The 26,089-nt window shown below is 32.4% G+C and overlaps 1 protein-coding gene across 1 annotated transcript in view; it reads left to right on the plus strand.

Moving 5' to 3' along the window:
* Positions 1 to 200: 200 nt before the first annotated feature.
* Positions 201 to 26,089, plus strand: part of LOC106458507 (T-complex protein 1 subunit epsilon-like) — a 40,840-nt gene continuing 14,951 nt past the window's right edge. Inside the window, exons 1-5 of the mRNA XM_013918028.2 lie at positions 201 to 471; positions 3,796 to 3,856; positions 4,936 to 5,100; positions 11,140 to 11,338; positions 11,843 to 12,035. Of these exons, the coding sequence (XP_013773482.1) occupies positions 367 to 471; positions 3,796 to 3,856; positions 4,936 to 5,100; positions 11,140 to 11,338; positions 11,843 to 12,035 (723 nt within the window). The 5' untranslated portion in view covers positions 201 to 366. The remainder of the gene's footprint in view (positions 472 to 3,795; positions 3,857 to 4,935; positions 5,101 to 11,139; positions 11,339 to 11,842; positions 12,036 to 26,089) is intronic.

Raw genomic sequence — 26,089 nt, forward strand, 5'->3', positions numbered from 1 at the left:
TATTTTCAAGTGCTTCCCAAGCTCCAATGTTTCATATTAATTTAAGTTTGGTACACGTTTGCTTGTCATTTATTTATTTTTTCATCAGTAAAAAAAAAATCAATCAAGAAAAATACATGAGAATAAATACATATTTTTTTTTATACAGGAATTGTTGATAAAAAAATACATTAAAGTTTATGAGTTATACCTAGGCGCCTATGCGGGCTGTGCCTAAAATTGCTGAAGCGTTGTTTTGTTCGAGTGTGTGAGAAGGTTCCAGAAAGGGTGGTGTCATCTTGAATTCGATTCTTAGCAGCTGCGTTTAAATCAATGTTAATCCTAATAATAAATTAATAACCAGATAGTATATAATAAAAATTAGAGATGACTGCGGTTGGACATTTAGCATTTGATGAATATGGAAGACCATTTCTCATTCTTAAAGATCAGGAACGAAAAAAACGCTTGGTCGGTATAGAAGCGTTAAAGGTAGGTTAGGCCTATAAATTTCGCTAGCCACCCGGTACCCGTAATGTTATCAGCAAATATCTCTTTGCCTCACAAATTTATCAATTATTGTTTTCTTGAATTACTCGAGATGAAATTTTAAGTTAAACCAATTTTCAAACAAAATTACCTGCTACTATTTAAGATTATCAGAGGGAGAAACCTTGCTAATGTAATGATGTGTTGTAACTTCAATTTTAAATTTAATATGACTGTAAGTTCAATATTTCAAGATTGAATTTTTATTTTAATATTACACTATCCAGTAATACTGATATAACCGTACTATCATACAAAAGCCCATTTGGCCCTTCAAGATACCCTTTGAAACTTTTATGCCCATCCTTGAGAAAAGTCAAAAATTTGAATTTACCTTTTATTTTTTTTGGACATTATCAAATTATCTGTTACTGTTTGTCTCCAGCAAATTGTTGATCTCTAACTAGAAATATATATAACTGTTATTGTTAACCAGAGCCTAACTTTTTTTCCCCCAAATCTTAAACCTCTGTTGTCATATACTAATTACTGCTGTCTTCAGAATTCAGCACAAATTAATAAAAGTCCTTTATCATATTGATCCTCAGCATAATCTGGTGTTTTAGATTTATCTTGAGAAAAAGTAAGAGGTAACCCTCTGAACCCTGAAATCATCTTACTATCCCTCCTGAGTCGTTTCCAGTAAGTCAGTGTCCTTTGATTAGATCCACTTTCAGGACTGCACTGGTGATGTCGTGTCACTTGTTTGTTTTATTCATGCATTCATTGCATGAAATTCAGTACACACTTTCTACATAACATTTAGTGTATGCTTGAGGAAAAATTATCTAATTTGATTTAGTGCTTTTATCTTATTTTAGGTTGTGAATTTTCATATTGTGTCTAAAATCATCGAAATCTACCCAATAGTTATTTTTTCAATAAAGCTATAATTGTTGTGTCTGTATTATTCTAATAATTGCATACTCAATTTATTGTCTGTTTGTACAAACTGTAATGTACAAAGGAACTATAGAAAAAATATGAAAGAAAGAAAAATATATTTTTTATACTGTTAATTAGAAAGGTACATTTTATATATCCAGCTAGGTTTAACCCGTTTTCATCAGTTATTTACATTTGTTACTTACTGTCTATTGAATCTGCTATGTAGCTGCAAACGTATTATAAAACATTTATGAACAGTAAAATTGTTGATCAGTATAAATGTAGTTTGCACTTTTACTTAGGCCTACCTTGATGTAGACAGTATCTTTTCAACTATATTTTTGGTCGGGCACAATTTCTATATAATTATAGTTTGTTTCAGTAACTAAGATGTTCTTGTATATCTTGTTTGAATAATAATAAATTTACTACTACACACAAATAAATAGCCATTCCTATCATCTTGCTAGTGTGTCATATCGGAACTGCAAGCATACTGTACTCACTAATCGTAGATATTCTTACCTTATGTTTTCTCACATAACAATATTCCTTTAAAGTGCTCCAGATAGTTTTCTTCTGTAAGGAGTAATCACTCCCAGAATTCTGTCAGTAGGAATCATTTTAATTTTTTTACAAAGTGCAGTAGTAACTTAACTAATTATAAATTATTTTGTTATTTCAAAAGGTGAAATTTGGCACAGGATTAATTTAGCAAATTAAATCACCAGATTTAGTCATAATAAATGCAAATAATGACATTACAACTTTTTATTTTACTGTTTAACCAAAAATTGGATCATTCATGAGTGCACCAGTTGAAACATCTAGCAGTTAGAGATTGCTTATTTATGTTGGTCTACTGTGCAGAACGGTAAAATAAGCTACAAGAATGTGCCCATTAATTATTGTTAATGAAGCAGGAACTGTATTCAGTGTTCCACAGCAGTAAAACAACTTATCAATATTTTTTAAGTCCATAAATGGCTGATTTTTAGTTGGGAACTATGCTTGTATGCTGCTTATCTGGAGCACTGCTTTAGTTTTAAAACAGTCTTAATATTACCACAAATATAAATGTCATTAAAAAGAAACTATAAACAAAAAATTCCAGGTTTGTGACTTGTTCCTTAGTTTTAAACTTTCCATTAGAATCCATTACAAATTTCACTCATCACATCATGAGAAATCATAAATTACAATTTTAGTGAGCTTACCCGATGTTACTCTCTTTATAATGACATAGATAGACTAGAATGCTTTTTATCGATTTGTATTTAACCATTGGTTCTATCTTGTTTGGAAGCTAATATTTATTAGTCACTGTTCAACCCACTTGCTTTGGTATCATAATAACCTCTCAAGAGAGAATTCTTGAAACAGGTACTTAAATTAAAGGAATATTACACGACAAACAAAACTATAGATAAATCTACTTGTAAGGGATGCCAGTGTTTGGGTAAATATATACCTATACTTTGGAATGGGTTGCATATGGATGTAGTAAATTTCAAAGTTTAAGGAAGGCTTCATAAATGTTTAAATAATTAGTATAGGAGGTGGGAACAGCTTCAGTGGACCAACAGGCTTCTTTTTGTGATGTTATACAATAAACTTGAAGATGTTTGTACATTCTGGGGTTGCACACAAGTTTTGAAAAACACAAGAATAATCAAGTCTTCTCTGTGTTCTTCAATCAAGTGGCTTCTTCATGAGTGGACAGTATCACTATGGTAATCTTTGATAAACATTTAAAAATTTTTCAATACTAAAACAAAAGGAAGTATTTTAAACAATGCCTCACAACAAAAGTTTGGACATTTCAGGTCATAAAAGGTGATAGAAAAGCTAAATCAAGTTATATTTATTTCTTTAAGTTAAAACTATATAACATTCTTTATTAAGTTGGTTCTATGTTGAATGCAACTTGGTTAAGTATTTCCATTGTCAGAAGGAAGAAGATTGAGGGATCTCAGTGATAGTTCCCTGGAGTAAATAGGGTTAAGACACACCTTCCTATTAGTGCAGACTGTATTTTGCATCCAGTGTGCAACCACTGCATCCTTTTAAACTTCTATATATGTGACCAATATTTTATTTATGGGCATTTGGCACCAGGTGTACATCAGTTATGTATTTTGATTTAATACATGGCTTATTAGTGTAATTTCTCATTATTGTTAAATTTGACAATAAAAAATGCAAAGCAAGGTTTTCCTCACTGAAATGTTTTAAGTGTGTGGATATGATGGACAGAATTGCCTTTTGTCAAAATGGTATTTGTTTTTAAAATATTAAATTTTATACCCTTCTGCTGTCAACCAAACTTGGTTTTAAATTGATTTTCCAAAGATTAATTTATATTTTCTTTTTTCATAGTCACACATACTTGCTGGTCGAAGTGTTGCTAATACTTTACGAACCTCTTTAGGGCCTAAAGGTAAGATGTAAGCTTAAAGTAACATTGATGTTTTATCTAATACACATTTATAGTTCTGCTGAACAGTGATGATAATATGTAAAACCTAAACTGTGTTAGGCCTTGTTTGCATAAATACCTGTCTGAATGGAGAAGGAAAACCACCACAAATATATGTAAATGATTTAAAACCTTACATATATCTATACATGAAACCTTCTGATAAACAATATAAAAGTTTGCTTGCTTATAATTTTATATGTTATTTTTATTGTATATCAATGATCATAAACACAGTGAAACTAAGTGCATTGTTTTCAAATAAAACAAAGAAAAAAAGTTAGTTTTATAAAGTAAGTTTATAGGGAAGTTTTAAAAGAATGTAGGAAGACATAAAAATCAGCAATTAAAACCTACAAAGAAGTTAGGCAGTTTTAAAAATTTTTTAAAACACCACAATAAAATCTTTATGAGATTTCAAATAATTTCATCCGCCCTTTCTCTCTAATGCAATAAAAGGAACCATACAACTGGTGTATTAAATCTCATCACCCAGGTCTGAGGTGTAGGAGGTAAATTAAAAGTTGGGGGGGGGGGGCTCAATGTTTATTTGACTGAGTGAAGAGTGGCAATGTGCGCCACAGGTGCACCCATTGTGGTAAGGTGAGCCCTGGAAGCTCTTGGGTTCGGGGTTAACTTTTATCTACTCTCCTGTTTTTCCTGAGAGTAATTTTCCTAATTTTGATGCATTTTTACTTGGACTGGAAGAGGGATACTTCCTATGCCCCTGCAGGTGTCATACAGTTGATAAACTAGATATTGATTTTTATTGATAGGCCTCTGGTATTACCAAACATGCTATGTGATATTATTTGCCGTTATCATTTATAGTGAAATGTTTTATGTACTGTTTGTGTTAATAAGTAAAATGTGAATTACTTTTGAACACCTTTTAACAATTAGGTTTTTGTTTTTGTTGCTGTAAAAAAATCCTAGTAACATACACTTCTTCTATACTTGTAACTTAAGTATTTACAATCTACAGGAACAGAAATAATTTTGATTATAAATTTTCGGATCATACTAATTTTTTTTTCTAGGTCTAGACAAGATGATGGTATCTCCAGATGGAGATGTGACTGTGACTAATGATGGTGCCACCATTCTGAAGATGATGGATGTTGATCATCAGATTGCAAAGTTAATGGTTCAGCTTTCCCAATCTCAGGATGATGAAATTGGAGATGGTACTACTGGAGTTGTTGGTGAGTGCATAATATTGTTAGACAATGTATAAAAGAATAATAATAATAACAAATAATAATTCAACAATACACCTCTGACCCACTAATTATACCCTTCCCATGTCTCTAAAGCACCATTGACTGCTAGAAACTTAAATGAAACAAATATTAAATGTGAATTAAATGATTAATGAAATACTTTAGTAAAGGTATAAATGATACAGGTTTATTAGTACAGTATAAATGAAAAAGGTTTATTGATTACTGTACATACATTATTATAAGCATTCTGTGTTGTAAAAAATTGAAGAAAAAATCAAAACTAAATATTTGTATCTTGTTAAACTGCATATTCTTGGCAACATTCATGTAAAAACTTCAATCGAGTTGGTCCACTAGTTTGATATTTATAAGAACATTTTCTTGAGAGTGACATACTTACTTAACTCTTTCAATCCAGGCTCAGTCACTGGGACAGATCTCATAACCATTTTGTACATGTTATAGTTTTCATGCTATAACTTTTAGATTACTAAGCGAATGTTAACAAAATATCTCATTTTTTTTATTAAGTCTTAAGGTTTGTAAAGCAATGTTTCTCTCATGCCTTTTATTTTTCTTTTCACATCTTGCCAATCTATCATCCAAAGTAATTTTCGTTTTAAGATTAAAAATACTTTTATGCATCAGAAAATTTTGAAATTTCACATGCGAAATCTTTATAATGTCCGGATAGTTATCAAACATTTCTTAAGAAAAACTTTGTTTTCTCTGTTATTTTCAGTAATAAATCTCTGTACAAGTTCAGTAAATTTGACTTATCTTGCAACCACCATAAAAAAAATTAGAAAATACATATAAAACATAAATTATGCCTCTTTCGTTCTAGAATGAACACAAAATCAAAAATGTTTAGACAAAATAGCTTAAATCTCATAACATTATACATTTATATATATATTTATTATTTTTTATTATATTGACCTTTCAGCCATGCCTGGCTAACAATACAGAAGTTACAGCAATGCGGCTCGTGCACTCGTGTTACCATATCAAGTAACATAAAGGTGACCTTTGGTCTGTACAAAGTAACTTGTCTTGGCTGTGTTTTAGTGGATTAGTATTTTGTAAAATACAGTCATATTTCAATTATTAAACATTGTATATGTATATAGATTATTGCTATTTTGAAACAAGTTAAGTTATTTTTCCTAAAACATGGAACAGTAAATAAAGAAATAAAGCAAACAATTATCTCTTCTAGTTACAACTTTTGTACTTTGTTGCTGCTTGATGTAGTTTGCTAAACCTTTAAAAATTTTGCATGTGGAGGATATGAAACAAAATATATTTTTTGGTTTTATATATATACATTTGAATAACTAAAAAATCATAAATTACTACATCAATACCATAGAATTCTACTATAATTTATCGAACTTAGTAATTAAGCTGTATTTGAGTATAAAAAATATGAAATTTCAAGCAGACTAAAGACACAACCTATCTCATTGAAATCTTGGTTGAAAAGAAAAAAATGGTGCTAGGTATGTTAGAAATGCTGAGAAAACCACTAGGGGACATTCTGAGCTTCTTATTGGTTATTCATGTCATATATAGAAGTAAGTGTATATGAGGAAGCGTTTCCAAAGGTGGAAGGAGGTGAGTGGGGCACCACAATGTTTGATTTATTATGTGATCAATATCTTAGCAAATAGAAAAGATAAGACCTTTTTATTTTATATTCTAGCTTGTTAATTTCTGTAATTTGAGTTTCTAATTCGTATAAAACTATAGACTTGGTATTTTGACTTCACAAACATCTAATTTGAACCAGTGCTACATTCAACATATCATGCGACATACGAAAATCAATGTTTATCTGTGTTTTTTTTTAATATTTACTTTTAAATTAACAACTTGACTGATAATAGTTCTAAAATTGAATTATAATCTACAGTTTGATACCAAACTTATTGACATAAATTTATGAAATAGTAGTTCAATAAAATTTTGAATGCGAGTCAACAAATCAGATGACATGACCTTTCACCCGTGACACGTCTCTAAAGGGTGTAAATGTAAGTAGCCTGTCCTAAAAGAATGTGCGCCACATGCAGTGCCATCTGTGGCTGCCCAGTGAACTTGTCTGACGGTCACAGTAATTTCAAGTGCGATCTCGTAATTTTGTCTGGATTAAAGGAGGTGCTGGAAAATCAGTGGTGCACTGTATGAGAAGTAAAGAACAAGAACCTATCAGGCATTTTGGTTGAAATATTTAGTTGCTAGACATTCTTAAGTGTGCTCTGCATCTACAGTTCCATTTGTCAAACTACGACTAATTTTCAGAACAAATCTGGAAGAATTAATACATTAACAGTTTAATATTGATTTTCATAATTTTGTAAGAATATTTTTTAACATCAATGTTTGTGTGATTTCATCTACCACTACTGGGTGAACATAACCTTCACCTGTTATTGCCTAAAGATTATATAAGTACTGTAATAGTAATTTGTTCCCCTTAACCCCAGACTTTATGTTGATAGATAGTGACATTTACTCAGTGATAACGAACTGTGTGTGAAGTATCTGAATTCAAGTTGTCTTGGGTCTGAAATTGTTCGTGATTGTGCATTGAAGAAATTTCCGTACACTCATCTGTCTTAATACAGACACGGTTCTCTGAATCAGCTGTATTACTATATAGCATCGGGGTTGTGTCAGGAGGCAATTTTGCCTTTGTCATCTCGAACAACTATATATTCTATACACATGACCACAGGTGACAATTAAACAGTAAAATTTTGTAACCATATCACATTGTTGCCCTGAATTTTAAACCCCAGATATGTATAAAACTAAATTTTTGAGAAAAACATGCCTTAATTCTATCTGCAGCAGAAAATCATAATATATCACAGAAATGAAATATGCCATCCTATTAGTAGTACACAAGCAGTTAAATATAATTTGATTATTAATGAATGTAATATTTTATTATTTTTTACTTTAAATATCAGGACAGCTCTGTATGTACTTTAAACACTTGCAAAGTTAGCAGAAAACTGCATCTCTGTGCTTGGTTTCAGTTGCTCTTAATTTCCTCTTCCTCCTGCTTGTTATAAAAAAATACTGAATTATTAGTTTTATATAAATACTAGTTTTTTTTCATGTTAAGCTGTAAAAAATGACATTTTCACTTGTTATCACCTGTTTCCATGATCCATCTTTCATGCTGTTCATTTTATTATTTATATTTTTCAGGTAGTTTTTTATTGGTCCTTTATAGATGGAGTAAGTGACTGACAAAACTTTCTTGACACAATTACTACAGACTTCGACAATGTTGTGAAAGTAATTTTGAAATTTAACACACGCATATATTAATTATATTTTTTTTTATATTTCTTAATTCTTTGTAATATGGACAGTGAGCAAAAGGTTGGACTATACAATTAATAATTGTATTTTACACATTTTATTAACCAAAAGTAGTAAAATAATTTTATACCTAAAATTGTTCAAAATATAACACTTAACCAAATCACCGGGGAACTATTTAAACCAAATGTTCGCAAACTGTTGGTTGTGGGGGCTCCAAAGGAGTTGAACAGATGCAACAAATGTCTGAAGTAGTTATCTGTAGATATTGATATTCAAAGAAAGAAGATTCATCTCAACCTCTTTGCTGTTTCTTTATGCTAGAGACAGATATCTTAAATTTTTGGGTAAAGCTACAAAAAAAGCTCTCTGGGCTTAACCATCCCTGATTTTATACTCGTAGACTAAAGAGGAGAAAACTAGTCAACAACACCTATCACTGGCCTCCCAGGAATCCTGTTAAAGCCTATTTTTTGTGAAAATTAATTATTTAAAAAAAAAGATTATATTTTTCAACCAACCTGAACCACATGTGCATGTGTTATATTTTCATAGAAATATGTTGAAAGCAGGACAAATAGTTAACAAAACCTTTATAAGAAAAGCCTAATGAAATGGTTAGTATTCTGTAGAAAAACATAAGAAACCTATTTTGGTTCTTGAACTATTGTGATTTTATAAGTGGTTTGAAAATGTGTTTTGTCAAAGAAATCTACTTTTCTGGCCAATCAGCCTATAAAGAATTTACTATGAGGCCTTCCATCACTAACTGATGGCCTACTGTTGTTTGACCACATGTGGAGTTTGACCATAATTTAACTTTCTTCTGGAGCCACAAACTAAAACTTGTTGAAACTGGTATAACTCCACACAGAAGAGTTTTATCATGCTTCTCAAGTTTTATACAATCAGTAAGGATAGACCAAATTCAGATTTGAAATTAGTTATTATCTTTAAACAAGAGTTTCTAACGATAAAAAGTATAAAGCCTGGTTTTTATAGTCTGTCGTTAAGAGTTAGTTTTTTTCTCCATTGAAGCTTATTAGTATTTTAAATAAACCTAAATTTGAATTACAAGTGAATTTACAGTACATGACAAAATAAATGTCAGTGCTGCTGGAATTTAAAACCAGTGTATTAGTTATATATAATATTTGGTTCTACCTTATTGCCATCAACCATGTTACACTGTTACTCTAGAACTGCATGTGGCAATCTTAGTAATGGTTGCTCTTCAAGAAATTTTTTGGTCATTTGCTAATAAATATTGGAGCTTAGATACTAAGTATTGTGAGTTTTATGCAGTATGTTAAGGCTATCTGAGCTAATCAATGCTACTAAGAAAATATATTTAATTTTAGAATGAAGAATTGATTGAGTCATTTAAAACATACATTTATAACCATATAAAAAAAATCATTCTGTATGTTGTAAACACATTTTTTATTAGCATTTAGCTGCTTTATAAATATTCTTTATTGTTCAACATTTAATGCTGTTTCTGCACCACCTCACCATATTTGTTATCTTACATCGGCTTTAATCCAATGGCAAAATTTTCTTCTTTTAAGACAAAGTTGATTAAATAATGTTTTAACATAGATGTAACTTTTTTCTACTGGGCACTGGTTTAAGTAAATAATGTTTGTTATACTTGGATATCTTTGTACTTTGATTCATCTTTTGCAATTCATGTAAAAACAAAGATGCCATTCAAATATGTTGCAAGTGCATATATTCATAGAATATGTTACAATGGAGAGGGTTGAGTATGTTATATTAATATGATGATTTTGAATATGCAAGTCAGCATGTCATCTAAGTTACAACCAGTATAAAGTCATGGTGGAATGGTATGTATCAGAACTACATTTTGACATTTGATGTGTTGTAGGTAGTATTATGCCATTGAAAATTGATTGCTTGTGGTAAAGGTGTACGATAGTCTTTTCCAGCATAAGATATTCATACACTTGTATAGAGACGTTTTCACTAGAGCTATTGTGAAAAAGAGGCCTCCAACACCTCATGAAACAGCTGTGGTAAGTGCATCATCGTTAACATGTGAAAATGTATGAACAAAAGCAATCTACATGCTCTAGACAAAAAATATGTAAGATAATCAAGAAAGATTTCCATCTGGAAATGAGGCTAGCAGAGTATGGGTAAACTATGATAAAGCTTCCATTTCATCCATCACATCCTTCAAGCAGCATGCCGGTCAAATAGCGAAATGTAGTGCATATGGATTTTTGTTTGTGAACAGACTTCTTAAACATTACTTGGAATTTATTGTGTTCATACAGTAAATGAATGATGGAAAGTATGCAGGTAGAAATGGTGTGCTTTAGACATGACAGTGATAAGATGAAGCCTTTTGCAATGGAAACTGTGGTGTAGTTATAGGCAAGATTTATAGTCTTAGATTCTCTAACTGTATATGACTGATCCTTTATTGCTGGAAAGAAGTGAAAGTTAACTTATTTTCTTTACATACATGAAAACAATGCAGTGGGATATTTTCATCAGGAATGAAAAATGTTGAATTGTTGTGCAGGTACTGCATTATTACTTTGATAAAAATCCAAATGATGATTAAACTGTTTTGTTGCTTTTTTTTGTGAATTATTATGAAGTGTTTTAGCCAAGGCATTACATACATTTTCCCATAAACAGTTTTGGCTGGGGCACTACTTGAACAAGCAGAGCAACTGTTAGACAGAGGGATTCATCCAATAAGGATTGCTGATGGCTTTGAAATGGCAGCTCATTATGCTATGGATCATCTGGAGAAAATAACTGATAGTTTTCCTGTGGAGAAAAACAACTTGGAACCTCTGGTGCAAACTGCAATGACATCTTTAGGATCGAAAATGTGAGTAAAATGATTGAAGAAATTACTTTTTTTTTTAATAATCTTTGAAATAACCTTGTTTAGGTTATGTCTCAGCTTTTATCCTTTGTGTTTACTATTTAATGTGATTGATAATGAGTTTTGAGCTTCTGAAAAGATAGAGAATATGGTTGTTACAGTTTTACCTGTAGTGCTTGTGTCTAACGTATGTTAATTCTCTGTTCGATTCTACCTGTATGTTAATTTCTGTAGTTATAGTGAAAGAAGCAGATAAATTATAATTGCACTGTTTTCTAAAGAAAAATTGCAGTTATACATTTTATGGTTGTAAAAGTAAGGATAAGTTTGATTCTGTTTTAAAGATGTTTTAGTGTATTATCTAGTCTGTTTTTGTTTTTAACCTGGAACACTGGTGCTATGATAGTTTATGGGAATATTTATTTTGTTCAAGTATCATACAAAAACAATACATTCAGTAGTTTACTTTTATACATAAACAAATGTGTGTGCATGTTTTATTTTCAGAGTTAATAGATTTCTGCGTCAGTTTGCCGAAATAGCTGTCAATGCTGTGATGTCGGTGGCAGATCTTGAGCGTAAAGATGTCGACTTTGAATTGATTAAGGTCGAAGGCAAAGAAGGGGGAAGACTGGAAGACACTATGCTAGTTAAAGGTGTTGTTGTGGATAAAGACTTCAGCCATCCACAGATGCCAAAGGTGAGATCAGTGACTTGTTAAATAACATAATAAATTAAGGGTTTTTAAATGGATATGCGTGAAGAACTGTTATTCATATGGTATGGTATTTGTTAAGAACTGGTTTATTTGGATTGTAATGATTATTTAGATTCCAACTCTGTTGTATTATTATTAATTTTTTTATTATTATAAAATATGTTACTAGTCACTAAATCTTGTGAAAAACGTGTGATTGTTTTACATTAGGTGACTTTCTTTTCACTTTTTCTAAGTTAACCCAACCAAGACAGGTCTTCCTATGGTCACTGTCCAAGGCCATGCCATTGCATTTTTAGACTTCATTCAAAATTATACTGAACTACTATTTTATGAATGTATGTCAATAAGTTTGGTATCAAATTGTATATTATAATTCAAATTTTAGTATTATGCATTAGGTAATTTCTTAATTTAAGAGTAAAAAAAATCCTAAATATCGATTTTTTTTTTTTTTTAATGTGTCACATGGGATGCTGAATGCAACATTTGCTCAGAATAGATATTTGTGATGTCCAAATACGAAGTCTACAGTTCCTTATGAATTAGAAAATCCAATCGCTGATATTGACAAGCTACAATATAAAATAAGGACCTCCTATCTTTTCTATTTGCTGAGATATTGCTCTGTTTAGTGAATCAAACACAGTGGCCCCACCCGTCTTATTCCATTTTTGGAATTAGTTACTTACATACACCTTCTTCTGTTTATGATGTGTAAATAACCAATTGAAAGCTCAGAATATCCCCATATGGTTTTCTGAGCATATACGAAGTATTTACTCGGGAAACCCTTTCTTTTCGTGATAGATTCCAAGTGGTAAGGTAAGAGGTTATTGATCTTGAAAAATCATATTTTTTTAGATTAGACTCAAATACAGCTTAGTTACTAAGCATGGTAAATTATAATGGAATTGATATAGTTATGATTTTTTGTTATTTCAAAATGCATATATAAAACCTAAAAATTATTTAGTTTTATGTTCTCCACATGCAAAATATGATAAGGGTTAGCAAATTAAGGCATACAACATACGAATTCAAAGCTTGTAACTAGAAGAGATAATTGTTTTCTATACTTTATTTACTGTTCAATGTTTTAAGAAAAATAACTGAAATTTAAGAAGTTATTTGTAAATAGTAATAATGCATTTACATATAATGTATTTTAACCAAAATGTGACTCTATATTACAAAATACTGGTCCAATAGAAGACAGGTCACTTTATAAAGGCCAGTCTTATACTATTGGATATGGTAACCTGAGTGCATGCGTGCCATGTCATTCAACTTCTGTAATGTTAGTCAGATACTGCTGAAAGGTCAGTAAAATAAAAATAATAAATTTTTATATATGTATAATGTTATGAAATCTAAGTGATTTAGACTAAATATATGTGGTTTCGTGTGATAATGTGTAGTAATTCTAGAACAACAAAAAAGCATAACTTGTGTTTATTTCCTATTTTTTATGGTGGTTACGAGGTCAGTCGATTTTGACCAAACCCATACGGTGATACTATAGCAAAAATAACAGTTAAAATATTAGTTGTTTTTTTTAAAAAAAAACTTTGATAATTATCTGGAGGATATGAGGAGGTTATAGAAATTTTGCATGTAAAATATGACAATTTTCTGATGCATGAAAGTATTTTTAATTTTAAATCAAAATTACTTTGTATGTTGGATAACCAACATTTGAAATTGAAAAATCTGATTCTTTGTGTACCAATGCCTTGTAATATTTACTGATAGTCTGCAAAATTTTGTGAAGATACATGTACATTTTAAAAAATTACATTGTGGTTACTTTTGGGGAATATGGGCTGAGTGGAATCCACCCACCCATAGTAGAAGGGTTAACCTGTTCTATAATTTATATAAATAACAAATCCCATAGTAAGTTAAATCAGTAAACATTTAAAATGCCAATACATGAATATGAAAACAAGCGAAAGACAAATTAACGTTTCATTTATTTGTCTTCACTAGGTGTGGAGCTGCTTTACAATTGGTCCACCTAAGTGGTTATAATTTCAAATGTTATTGTCTATAACACATGCTTATATTGTACATGGTAATAACAGTAAACTTGTTGAAATGTCATATCCTTTTCTTTTGTTTCATATTCTCATATAGCCATTTGAAAAGTGTGATAGTTCAGTTACTACAGTAATGGGTTACATGTACATACTCTATGCAATATTTAAAATAAACAATTGAAAGGTATCACTTGGGGCTGGTAGGTTTTCAATTCAGTGTTGCTGTGAGAATAACTGCTATTACTACAAAAAGATGAAGCAGTATTTTTCTAAACTGGATTTCTTGTTTTCGATCATGTGTTGTTTTTAGTTAATAATTTAGTAGGGACTCCTTTAAAACCAGATGCAGCAGAACTGATGTGTACCATTAGTATTCATTAGTTCTTTAAAGGGAAAAGTTTGAGAAATCTTCATTTTAAACAACTCAGCTGAAAAATATCAACAATATTATGATTTGTTACACTCATTCAGAAATTGTAAGGATTATTTTCACCAACTATTAGGTGGAAAATGTATTTTATAGGCACTATTATTAGAATGTATTAATGATTTCTAAATAACTATTTTGTTGTTCAATTGAGAACCATAAATGTTTCATATTATGCCTTACTGCTGTTGTATTGCCAATGCAGCAAGAAATTGTAGTTTCAAAAAATAAAACTTTAAATTTTGCACTAGTTTCCCTATAGCCACAGGTATCCTTTACTGAGCATCTTTATGTTATACCAATTAGTATAGCATAAAATCTTAGCTAATAATCCATATTTTAATAGTATGTAGGTTTTAAGTTCTTAATTCTACATGGCAATATTTAAAAAAATCCTGAATTTCCTCTATTGTGACACACTTGGCACATTTTCTCTAGGTATCTTCTCTATTTTATCCACCACACCTCCAGTAACTATGAAATTAAATGTAGATTATTTGCTATAAAATCATCATTGTTTAGACAAACCATAATTTTTATAGCCATCGGTTTTGTTTGGTTACAGAGCTATCAAATAGAAAATCAGACCCCTCCTGCCACACACCCACCTGTCACATCCTCTCTTTCAGGATTTTAATAGTTCTCTCTTACGTTTAATTGTATATTATTTATAACCAGTAGAAAGCCAAGGTTTTCATCTACCAAATGACGTATTATATTTCATTGTGTTTTGATCAGATAATCGTCAATTTCACTTGTAGTACAGCCTTTGTTCCCATGGGAAAGGTAACAACTAGTTTGGATAAATTTGAAACGGCTCTTGTTGCATAGTTAGAAAGCCAGAAAAATTGTGATTGTTAGAGGAAACTATCTGCTATTTTGTATGTTGTTATTCTATGTTCTTTGGTGCATTATTTGATACACTACCACCATTAGTATAAAAACAGTAGGGCGAAGTGTCATCAATAGTTGACAGCAAAAATAATAATATTTGGGTGAAGTACTTTATTTCTTTTTATTCTTTATTATTATAAAAGTAACTAATGTAAAAAAGGAGAACTCTTTAGGTTAGTCAAGGTTAGATTAGGTAAAATAAATAATAATAAAAATATTTCACGAGGCACATGTGAGCAAATCAGAGTAGCTTGTGGGTAAGGTAATTTGGTAGCTTAACATGAGCTGTATGTTCCCCAAGTGATTTACAATTTATAATAGTACTTAGAACCAGAGTAATCAAAAGGGTAATAAAACAATAAAATTTAATTATAAATAGATGAATATTGTTATGAGTTTAAAGCTACTTAGGATAAACAAATGTAGTTTCATGTTGCATTTGAAGTCATTCTAGAAAGAAAAGGGGGTAATTTAGATTTTTTGGTGGTTACGAGGTCTATCAAATTGACCAACTGCATATAGAGTTAGAGTAGAGAAAATAACAGATAAGTTATAAAGTTCTACTGAAAACAAGAATTTGAAATGTACTTTGGAGGTTTTGGAGATTGCACAAATGAAATTTGAGGCTTTTGAGATCAAGAAAAGTATTTTAAATATTAACATGAAAATCACTTGACACTGACTATTCAAAACAAATATTTGATATATTCGTGGACAGATCTTTATTTTAGTTTATTAAAAATACTTCACTAAAAATGATTTTTTGTATGTGAAAGACAATGTTTGCTAAAAGACTGCCATATTTAATGAAGATATACGCACTATATTAAAAGTTGGTTGTATCAAATCTATAAAGACTGAAGGAGTACAAAGAGGCCATGTGGTCAGTCAAATTGACAGAGCCCATGTTGAGAGAGTTAATAAAATCTTGATTATAGTGGATTTGTTAAACTCGGATATCTTTCTTTCAAAGACCATTTTGTTAGCAAACAAATAATAATAATCTGAAGTGATCTGGTTGTTCAAAGTACTTATAAGAAGTATAATATATTGTCAGTTTTAAAATACATAATAAATATAGTAAGAATTATTTTTCATGCTTCATTAAATCCTATTAAATCACAATATACAATCACTGCCACTTTGGCAAAGCATGATGTCAAACTTTCTAAGATTCAACTGGTTTCCTCACCTAAATTTAAGCAATATAAATTTATTGTTTCTACAGAATAATTTTATGTTCAAAGTGTTAATTTGCAGACTCTTATTCAAATTTTTTTCCCCTATTTTCCATCATGTCTAATGACATATTTTGCTCAGATATAAATTTAATTCTGCTATAAACTTGATACGCATAGTTGAATTCCTGCCAAGGTTGTCAGTACTTACGTAGGTCAGACACTATGCTATAACAACTTTGACTTAGAAATATATGTTTGTAGACTCAAGCATTTAGTTTACACATCTGGAGTCAATACAAATTAATTATAACAGTATGTAACATGCTTAATTTACTTTCAGTTTTGCTTTCTTATATAAATTAACCTTTGTGTAGGATTTGTGTGGTGTTATTTTTTAAATCTTTTAATAGTCTACATGTCTTAATCTTCGTTAGTTCGTGTTTAACTCTGAGACCCAGTTGTATCAATTTAAAGAACCTGTTGTATGATTTATGTTGTTGCACATTTAAAAAAACTTTTGAATGAAATAGTTTGAAACTTCAGAATTACATTTTATTGATTATGCGGGTTTTGGAAATAAAATATTTTTATGTGCTATTTGTATACATATGCAACTTTGAAATTTTGAAGAGATTTCATTCAATAGACTAAAGAAATAATTAAAAATGATTACATTTATCATAGATTTTAATTGCCAATATTTATATCTCCCTATGTTCTTTTAAAACTTCCTTAAAAAGTTTTAATTTTACAAAGCTCTAAATTTTGTTCTTGTTTTAAATTGAAAGAAAACACATGCAGCTTACAATCACTGAAATACAATAAAAATCACTCGTTTGCCATACCAAAATCATAATCAAGGCTTCTTTTTTAAAGAAATATTGTTAGTTGAAGGTTTCAATTAATATATGTAATGAGCTTGAAACCTATTTTATATTTACTACTTTTCCTTTTTGCTATTTTCTCTGCCCATTCAAGCAAGTACTTAAGCCGATATAGCTTCAGGTGGACAAGGCCTAACACAGTGGCCTTGTTCACTAAATGAAAACTTAATGTGGTTGAGTGCAGACTGATTTAACTAACTGTACCTCATCCTGATAAACAAAACAAAAAATTATTTTCCTACCATACTGCAATATCATAAGTTGAATGAAGTATGAAGTGATAAAACAAACTTTAAAAAAATAAGAACAGTAATTGTAGTGAAACTTGTTCACGAACACTTTTTGTACTAGTAACATATCACTATCATTTCTGTTCGCTTCTTCACATGAAGCCTTATCAGCTACTGCAGTTCAAAATATTGGAAGAGCTTTTGTGACATGTTTAGATCCGTATCCTTATGACTTCTTAAAGCTGATATATAGGCAATCACAAAACATCATAACAGAGATTGAGAAACAGTGATTAGCTACAAATTGATAAAACTATACTTGAATTAAATTTACCAGGAGAAATTAGTGCTGTTTTGTTTAAAATTAATAGGTTGTCAAGAAATTAATGTCACGTTTTGGGATACTTTCATCCCCCCCCCCCTCCAAAAAAAAAAGTACATCATGTATAATAGTTAAATGAACCACCTAATTGTCAGTATGTGATACACTTTCTACAAATATGTGTTGCAGTAGGCTTAACAATGAAACATACTATTAGGTCATCAAGAAATTAGTGTCGTGTTTTGGAACACTTTCATTAACCACACCTCAAAAAACACACATCATGTTTAATAGTTAAACGAACTGACTAAACGTCACGTTAGCGTAGCCTATATAATGTGTAAAGTTTAGTATACTTTAATCCCTTATAGTAATGGCACACGATGAGACACATTTGGCATGTAATGCTGTTTGAATACAAGAAGAGACACTATAACCATAAAGAATATCAAAGAAGTTTATGGAAATGTTTTCCATGTTTGTAAGTGTCAATGATGGTTCAGCAAATTTGGTTCAGGTGACTTTAGCCTTAAAAACTGTGATGACGGGGGCTGACATGTTGGAATTGATATTGATGCTCCAAAGACGCTTGTTGAGTCTAACCGAAGGTAACACACTCGTGAAAAGGCCCTGAAGTTGCATGTCTCTCTTGAAACAGTACATAAACATCTAAGGAATATGGGAAAACTCCATAAAGAAGGTGTTTGGGTGCCTCATGAACTCTCCAATGATCATCGTTTCCAACGTATGGACATTGCTTTGTCTCTACTGGCGTGTAATGTGAGTGAACCACTTTTGGACAGAATTGTCATCCGATGATGAAAAAAGGATTCTCTATGCGAATATTAAACGCCAAAAACAATTGCTCAGTCCTAAACAAAAACCACTTCTGACCCCAAAACCTGGACTCCATCCGCAGAAAGTGATGCTTTGCATTTGGTGGGACATCAAAGGAGTAATTCCTTTCGAACTCCTCAATCCACAGCAGAGATCTATAGTCAGCAACTGGAACGTTTAAATCAAGCTCTTCATCCTAAACGCCCTTCACTCGTCAGTCGGAAAGGTGTTCTTCTCCACGACAATACACGTTCACCTGTGGCACGTTTGACGCAACACAAGATTATGGAGTTGGGTTGGGACGTTATCCCCACCCACCATATTCTTCAGATATGGCACCATCAGATTACCATATTTTTCGTTCGCTGCAACACCATCTTAATTGGAAAACGTATTCAAATGTGGAAGGCGTTAAAGAGGACATCGACATGTTTTTTGCTTCAAAGCCAAGTGATGTCTTTAATCAGGGTACTAACAACCTGATTGTAAGATGGAAAAGCATCATCGATAAGAATGGAGATTATTTCATTTAATAAATGTTTATGTTTTGATATACAAGTTGTTCGGATTTTTTTCATCTAAAAAAAGCAATATTAATTTTTTGAAGACCTAATATATCAAATTTTGATAAGAATGGTTGATTATCAATGTTTCTAGGATGGAAGGATTGGAACTGAATTTCTTAAGTTTCGTGTTTAAAAATGAATTCCTTGATAGTGACGTTTTAAGTCACTTACGAATATCCAGAGCTTTACACAGTTCTTCTTTTTGTCTTACAATGTATGTTTTTTTGTTTTAGAGCAAAGCCACATTAGGGTATCTGCTATGTCCACCGCGGGGAATCTAACCTCGGAGTTTAGCTCTGTAAGTCCGTAAACTAACCACTGTCCCACAGGGGGACTGCTATTTATGAGCAACTTATTAAAAACTCGACAGTGTTACTCTGTTTATCTAACTCATATTGAACAAAAAACTTTAAATAATTATTTTGAAACGTTGAAAATAGAACCTCCTTTTTATTTCTCTTTACAATAAGGATTATAATGATTTGAAAGTACTCAACGGTTTTGTTGTTCTTGCTCTTGAACCCTAACTTTCACAGAGAAAGAAGACATTTAACTGGCACAACTATTAAAAAGTTTGTTTTTCATAAATCATTCTAAAATACACGAGCCGCTTTATTGTTTAATTTGCTTTTTGTTAAGAGAAAGCGGATATGACGATGACCTAACAAGCTGATCTGTTTTCTTCGAGGTTTCCATTAATCTTGGCACATTTCCAACCAGCTGATTTTTCCTTAAATCCTGACAAGATAATTTAGTAATTTGGAAGATCAGGATAATTGCATTTTTCTCGGTGGTTTGTGGACAACATTTCCCCTTATGTCTGTCGTAGTTGACTGATTAATTGCCCTGTTGGGTGGAGAGCCTATAAAATTCCTTGAAGTGTAAATAATTGACTTCCAGCATTCTTAGGACTGTACTGTTTTATATCGCAATGTATAATATCTCTTCAAACTAAAGCAAAACTGAAACCTAAAGAAGATTACACTTTTTAAAATGACAGCCAAATGCGTTGACCAAGAATCGTGGTCGTAAATATATAATAAACCATTTCTTTCGGGAGTGAGATTTTATAACGACACCTAAAGATTAAATGAAATTAAATTTGTAAGTTACTTAAATTTCAAGGTTTTGCGATAAAACGTAAGCAGTCGTTCCTTGCTCATAAAAGTTATAAATGCATAAAATGTGTGACATTAAACTTTAAGTATCGGTACACATGTGTGAGAAACGATTACTATTGTTAGTTCAAAACACACCTAGTACAACCAACCTTGTCATAGTAACGCAGACAAAATCATTTATAATTTCAAGGCTTAATTAAAGCGTACAATGAACAACAGTGTGTTTGTTGTTGTTGTTTTTCTTTTGCACAAATCTAAGTAAGGACTATCTGAGCTAGCATTTTTATTTTTGAACCGATAAACTAGAGAGAAAGTAACTAGTCAACACCATCCACCACCAAATCTTGGGACACTATCGTGAAAACTGATTCTTCAGACGTGACCGTCACACCTAAAGCGCACTCATGACTCAAAAGTGCTGAACCTAATTTTATTTGTACGCTAACAAAAAGCAAACAATGGGCATACAGATCCACAGCCAACAACTGGGCCACGCTTGGTTACGGTTTGTTCGTTTGTTTGTTGAATTTTGTGCAAAGCTGCATTAGCCGTCCCCAGTTTTGAAGTGAAAAACTAGAAAAAAGGCAACCAGTCAACACCACCCACCGCCAACACTTGGGCTACTCTTTATCAACAAAAAGTGGGATTAATCCTTACAATATAATGCCCTCATGAATGAAAACGCAAACACTTACGGTGACGGGGTTAAATCCTGCGACCCAAGTCGAGTGTCCTAACTATCCGGTTGGGTTAGGCCCATTCGGCTACGAACAACAAAAACTAACACTATAACAAATTATGCTATACTTTTAATATGTTTAATTGTTTTCATACAATTCTTGGTGGACTTATGAGGTTAGATCTGTAATGTCACCAATATCTTACAGTTTCAAAACTTCACTTTTCTTGTATTCATTAAAGCCCTTCAGTGGGACAGCGATAAGTTTACGGACTTACTTCGCTAAAATACGGGTTTCGATTCCCTGCGGTGGACACAACAGATGGCCTAATGTGGCTTTGTTCTAAAATAAAAAGTAACAACAAATTATTCATAAAGGTAAAATTACATATTACTTACTTCAAGTTCACTTCTTTGTTTCGCTTAATGTCATGCTCGTTCAACCAATCTTGTTCGTGTCATGATTAATCTCAGGTAACTGTGTAATCAGTTTGAGTTTACAAAAGATCCCTTCTCCACTAGGAAAAATGTAATTCTTTGTGAAACAAAGGGGATGTTTACACTTTTCGGAGTAATTTTAGGCCTGCAATTCATGTTCCAGCAAGTCTCTTTAGTTCATTTTTGGCAAGTCGACAACAATGCAGTTCAAAAAACGGGGACAAAGAGCTCCGTTCCTATTGATACCGAATCCTCTTTTCCACTGACTCAAAGATTGTGTTGGCATTTTTTTTTGGACTTTGAAGGTATTGCTTTAGAACTGGGGTAGGCTCATAACAACTATCATATGAAAAATGCGCATTCTATTTATGAATTGATCACCTGTTCTTACGTAATTATTCCAATAATTTATATCTCCATTATAACCACTCGTGCCATCCCACAAGACTCTTCACAAATATGAGGCCTGGAATGTCCTGGTAGTTAGGGTGCTCGACTCGTAATCTGCGGGTCGCGGGTTCGAATCCCCGTCACACCAAACGTCTTCGCCTTTTCAGCCGTGGGGGCGTTATAACGTGATGGTCAATACCACTATTCGTTGGTAAAAGAGTAGCACAAGAATTGGCGGTGGGTGGTGATCTAGCTGCCTTCCCTCTAGTATTTCACTGCTAAATTAGATACGGCTAGCGCAGATAGCCCTCGTGTAGCTTTGCGCGAAATTCATAACAAACAGACACATATATGAAACTTAGCGTTTTTCGCTTTCGTTCCGGAAAAAGACTATGTAATTGGATCTTGTTAGAGTACTGTCTACTGCATCGATTGCTTTCATTCTGGAACAAGACTTTGTGACTGGATCTTGTTAGAGTACTGTCTACTGCATCGATTGCTTTCATTCTGGAACAAGACTTTGTGACTGGATCTTGTTAGAGTACTGTCTACTGCATCGATTGCTTTCATTCTGGAACAAGACTTTGTGACTGGATCTTGTTAGAGTACTGTCTACTGCATCGATTGCTTTCATTCTGGAACAAGACTTTGTGACTGGATCTTGTGAAAGTAGTGGCTTCTGTAGTGGAGACGGAGCATTTTAGAACTCTCCATCTCTAATAGAAGTACACGAACAGTATCAATTTTACTTTTCCATCATACGTGACGCAGTGGCTTCACACTTCATGGGAAATATAGCATCTTGTATCAATGCCTCCCAATGATCAGTTAAAACAGAAAATGAAATGAATATTGAACAGCGTCACTGCCTTGGTGCAACAGTAGCTGCACCGCTCAACACGAGATTCTGAGAGTGAATATTGCATGGTACAGAACACCATAGTTTTTTGTGTTTTGAAATAGTGCTTATGGATTTATTGCATAATATTTTTTTAATGTAGAATGTTTTCATACAGGATCAAACATGGTCATGTGTCCAACAGATTTGTTTTCAGACAGCATCAAACATGACTGTGTGTCCTACAGATTTCAGGAAATTCTTATTTCCGAATGTATAGAACTTCTTGTGATTTCCACCAATACCAATATTTCCATGAACAAGTCATTTAAGTCTCTTGTTTAATCTGTTGACTGGTAGATCTTCAGTCGAAATTCTAACATTTTACAGATGACTCTCTGAGTTGCCCCCCAGTGGTACAGCGGTATGTAAAACGCTAGAATCCTGGTTTCGATACCCGTGGCGGGCAGAGCACAGATAGCCCATTGTGTAGCTTCGTGCTTAATTACAAACAAACTCTGAGTTTTTATATCAAATTTTTTACATCCTTTGTTTCGCTTGAAGAGAGTGGAAAGTTAGCTGAGCCGAAATCGTACAACAGAAAACACAAACAAATAAAAAAGAATTGAGTCGCGTGACACCGAATGGTAAACCCATTGTCTTGACATTTCTCGTCTGTGGGCAAACATCGTCGTGTGTTATAACTTGTTATGAATTTCCTTCTTTCTTTTGTCGTTTTTGAGAAAGTTAAATGCCCCTAGTTATAATGGACTAACTTCGACCACCAACTGTCGTACCTTTGAGCTGGTCCTTGTCCTAACAAGATCACCCGAGTCAAACACACCGGCATTTTTCGATTTCCGTCATCTTTACGACTTTAGAATCGTCATTGTCTTCTGTATTTATTTAGTTTTTAAGACAGTATTGTGGTTGTTGTTAAGCATGAAGATACATAAAGAGTCATCTGTCCTCTTCCCACCGTGGGTATCGAAAACCGATTTTTAGCATCATAAGTCCACAAACTTACCGCTGAGCCACCAGGAGGGATGAGGTAGAGGGTGCTAAGACAGTATATCAGGAAGATGTAGCATTGATCTTCTTTGCTTGTTTTGGCAGCAGTAGTTTCTTGTCTCGTTTTAAGGGAAGATTTTTCACTTCTATTTTGTTGTGTCACAGTACAACAACTTGAGAACAGCGCCCCTTCGGTTTTCCAAATTTGATTTCTTTTTGTGATATCAATCACTAGACATACGGAGTCTCCCATCTACCATGTTTCTCCCCAATTCACTGTTTAACCACTTTGAGTCATTACTGTCCTAGTTGTCACAACTTTAGGTACTTTGCACTTATTACAGATTAAAATATAATTTTATTGGAATATTTCGAATTCTGCATGCTTCCAGAAAACAGCAACAACTAGAGGGGCACTCAGTAGAGCGCATACCTCTGTCATGCTTGGTTCTAAAAAAATACGAAAATGTGTCTATATATGTCCGTCTTTATCAACGGACACGGACCATTTTTGGCAAGTTTATTCAAAATATAATATTTTGGACTGAGTTATGGTGGAGCAAAAACAGTGTGAAAAATTGGTCCCCATGTTAAGAGATAGGGATTTGGGATTTTCTTGACCTTTGATCTTCACTTCCGAAAACTAATCATTTAAAGTTCCATCATAGTCCAAACGTATATCAACTTCCGTCCAAATCCATTCAGCCATTTTCAAGAAATATTGCTAAAAACACACAAACAAACACAAAGGGGTGAAAGCATAACCTCCGTCCACCTTAGGTAGCAGAGGTAAAAAACAGTTGTAGTTTGCCAAGCTCGCTCCTAGCTTATATACCGTAGTGTCCTAGTTTCCAGAATGATTTTTTAAATGTCTAATTACTTGTGACTTGTTGACGATGAATTTCAACAATAAACAAACAGCACACATTCCACTTGCTTTAAAATAATATATTAAAACAAGTCAAACGTATATACAAATGTTCGTTACATAGTTAATCGCCACAGTTGTGTCCAGAGCTTTAACTAATCGTTTCTTTCGTTAAAGTCGACGCAGTCTGGTTCAGTTACTTTAGAATACAATTGACAAGACGAATTATTATTCTCTGCTCTGTTGTTACAATACAGTCAGTGATAATTCCACTTAGTTACACTGTTGGTTACCACAGTTCTATTCAGAGCTTTAAGTAATTGTCTATTTTCGTCAAAATCCACGTAGGTTGTTTCAGTTACTTTAGAACACAATTGATAAGATGAATTATTTCTTGTCTACTCTGTTATTACAATACAATCTGTGATAATTTGACTTTAGAAATCGCCACTATACGCCCTTTACGGCTATACTTACAATCACTGAGTCGAGATCTATCTACCTATCTAACATACTATGTCTTTCTATATAACTAACTCGAACTACATTTTGTACGCGTATTTATATCGCGAAAGAGGTCTAGAAACGCTATGAGATCTTATGATGCAATAATACTGAATCAAACCAACGAGAAAACTTAGAAGGTTCTAGTAACATGACGCAATAATATAACAAGCTCCAATTCACAACAATTCAACTACACAGCATATGATTCGTACACAGTTACCTAAACAAACCGGGAACAAACTAGCGCTTCTAAAGATAACTAAATTTAACACTCGTACTATACTTAAACCATCCGAATCATAACACTCGCATTAACTTAAACAGTCGTGTATATCTAACAAAGGGACACCCCTGTGCGTATTTTATATCAACAGTTCTAGTATTTTAATTATTTGGTTCTTTATTTGGATTTTTCACAGTGTTTTAGCTGTTGAAAGACTTTCAAAAAAACTTAGCAAGTTAATAAAGAAAATAAAGTTTTTGTCCGTGCTATTTCTGAAACTTACTAATATTTCTTCCTCATCTTGGGGCATCAAGAACTGTACAGGGCAATATCTATGTGTCCGTAAAATGTCTGAAACAGTGTTACCTTCCAAATATACTCAAAGAAAGATCTTACCAGTAACACAATTTAACGACTGTTTAATTCTGATCAACTGACACTTTCACATTATAGGGGGTAAAGATTGACCTCTCTTGCAGAGATATGATGCTTATTGGTCTTTCTGACAGAGATATGATACCCATTGACCTCTCTGACAGAGGTATGATTTCATTAACCTCTCTGACAGAAATGTGATA

This window comes from Limulus polyphemus, unplaced genomic scaffold, assembly GCF_000517525.1.
Source record: "Limulus polyphemus unplaced genomic scaffold, Limulus_polyphemus-2.1.2 Scaffold477, whole genome shotgun sequence".
Lineage (NCBI taxonomy): Eukaryota > Metazoa > Arthropoda > Merostomata > Xiphosura > Limulidae > Limulus > Limulus polyphemus.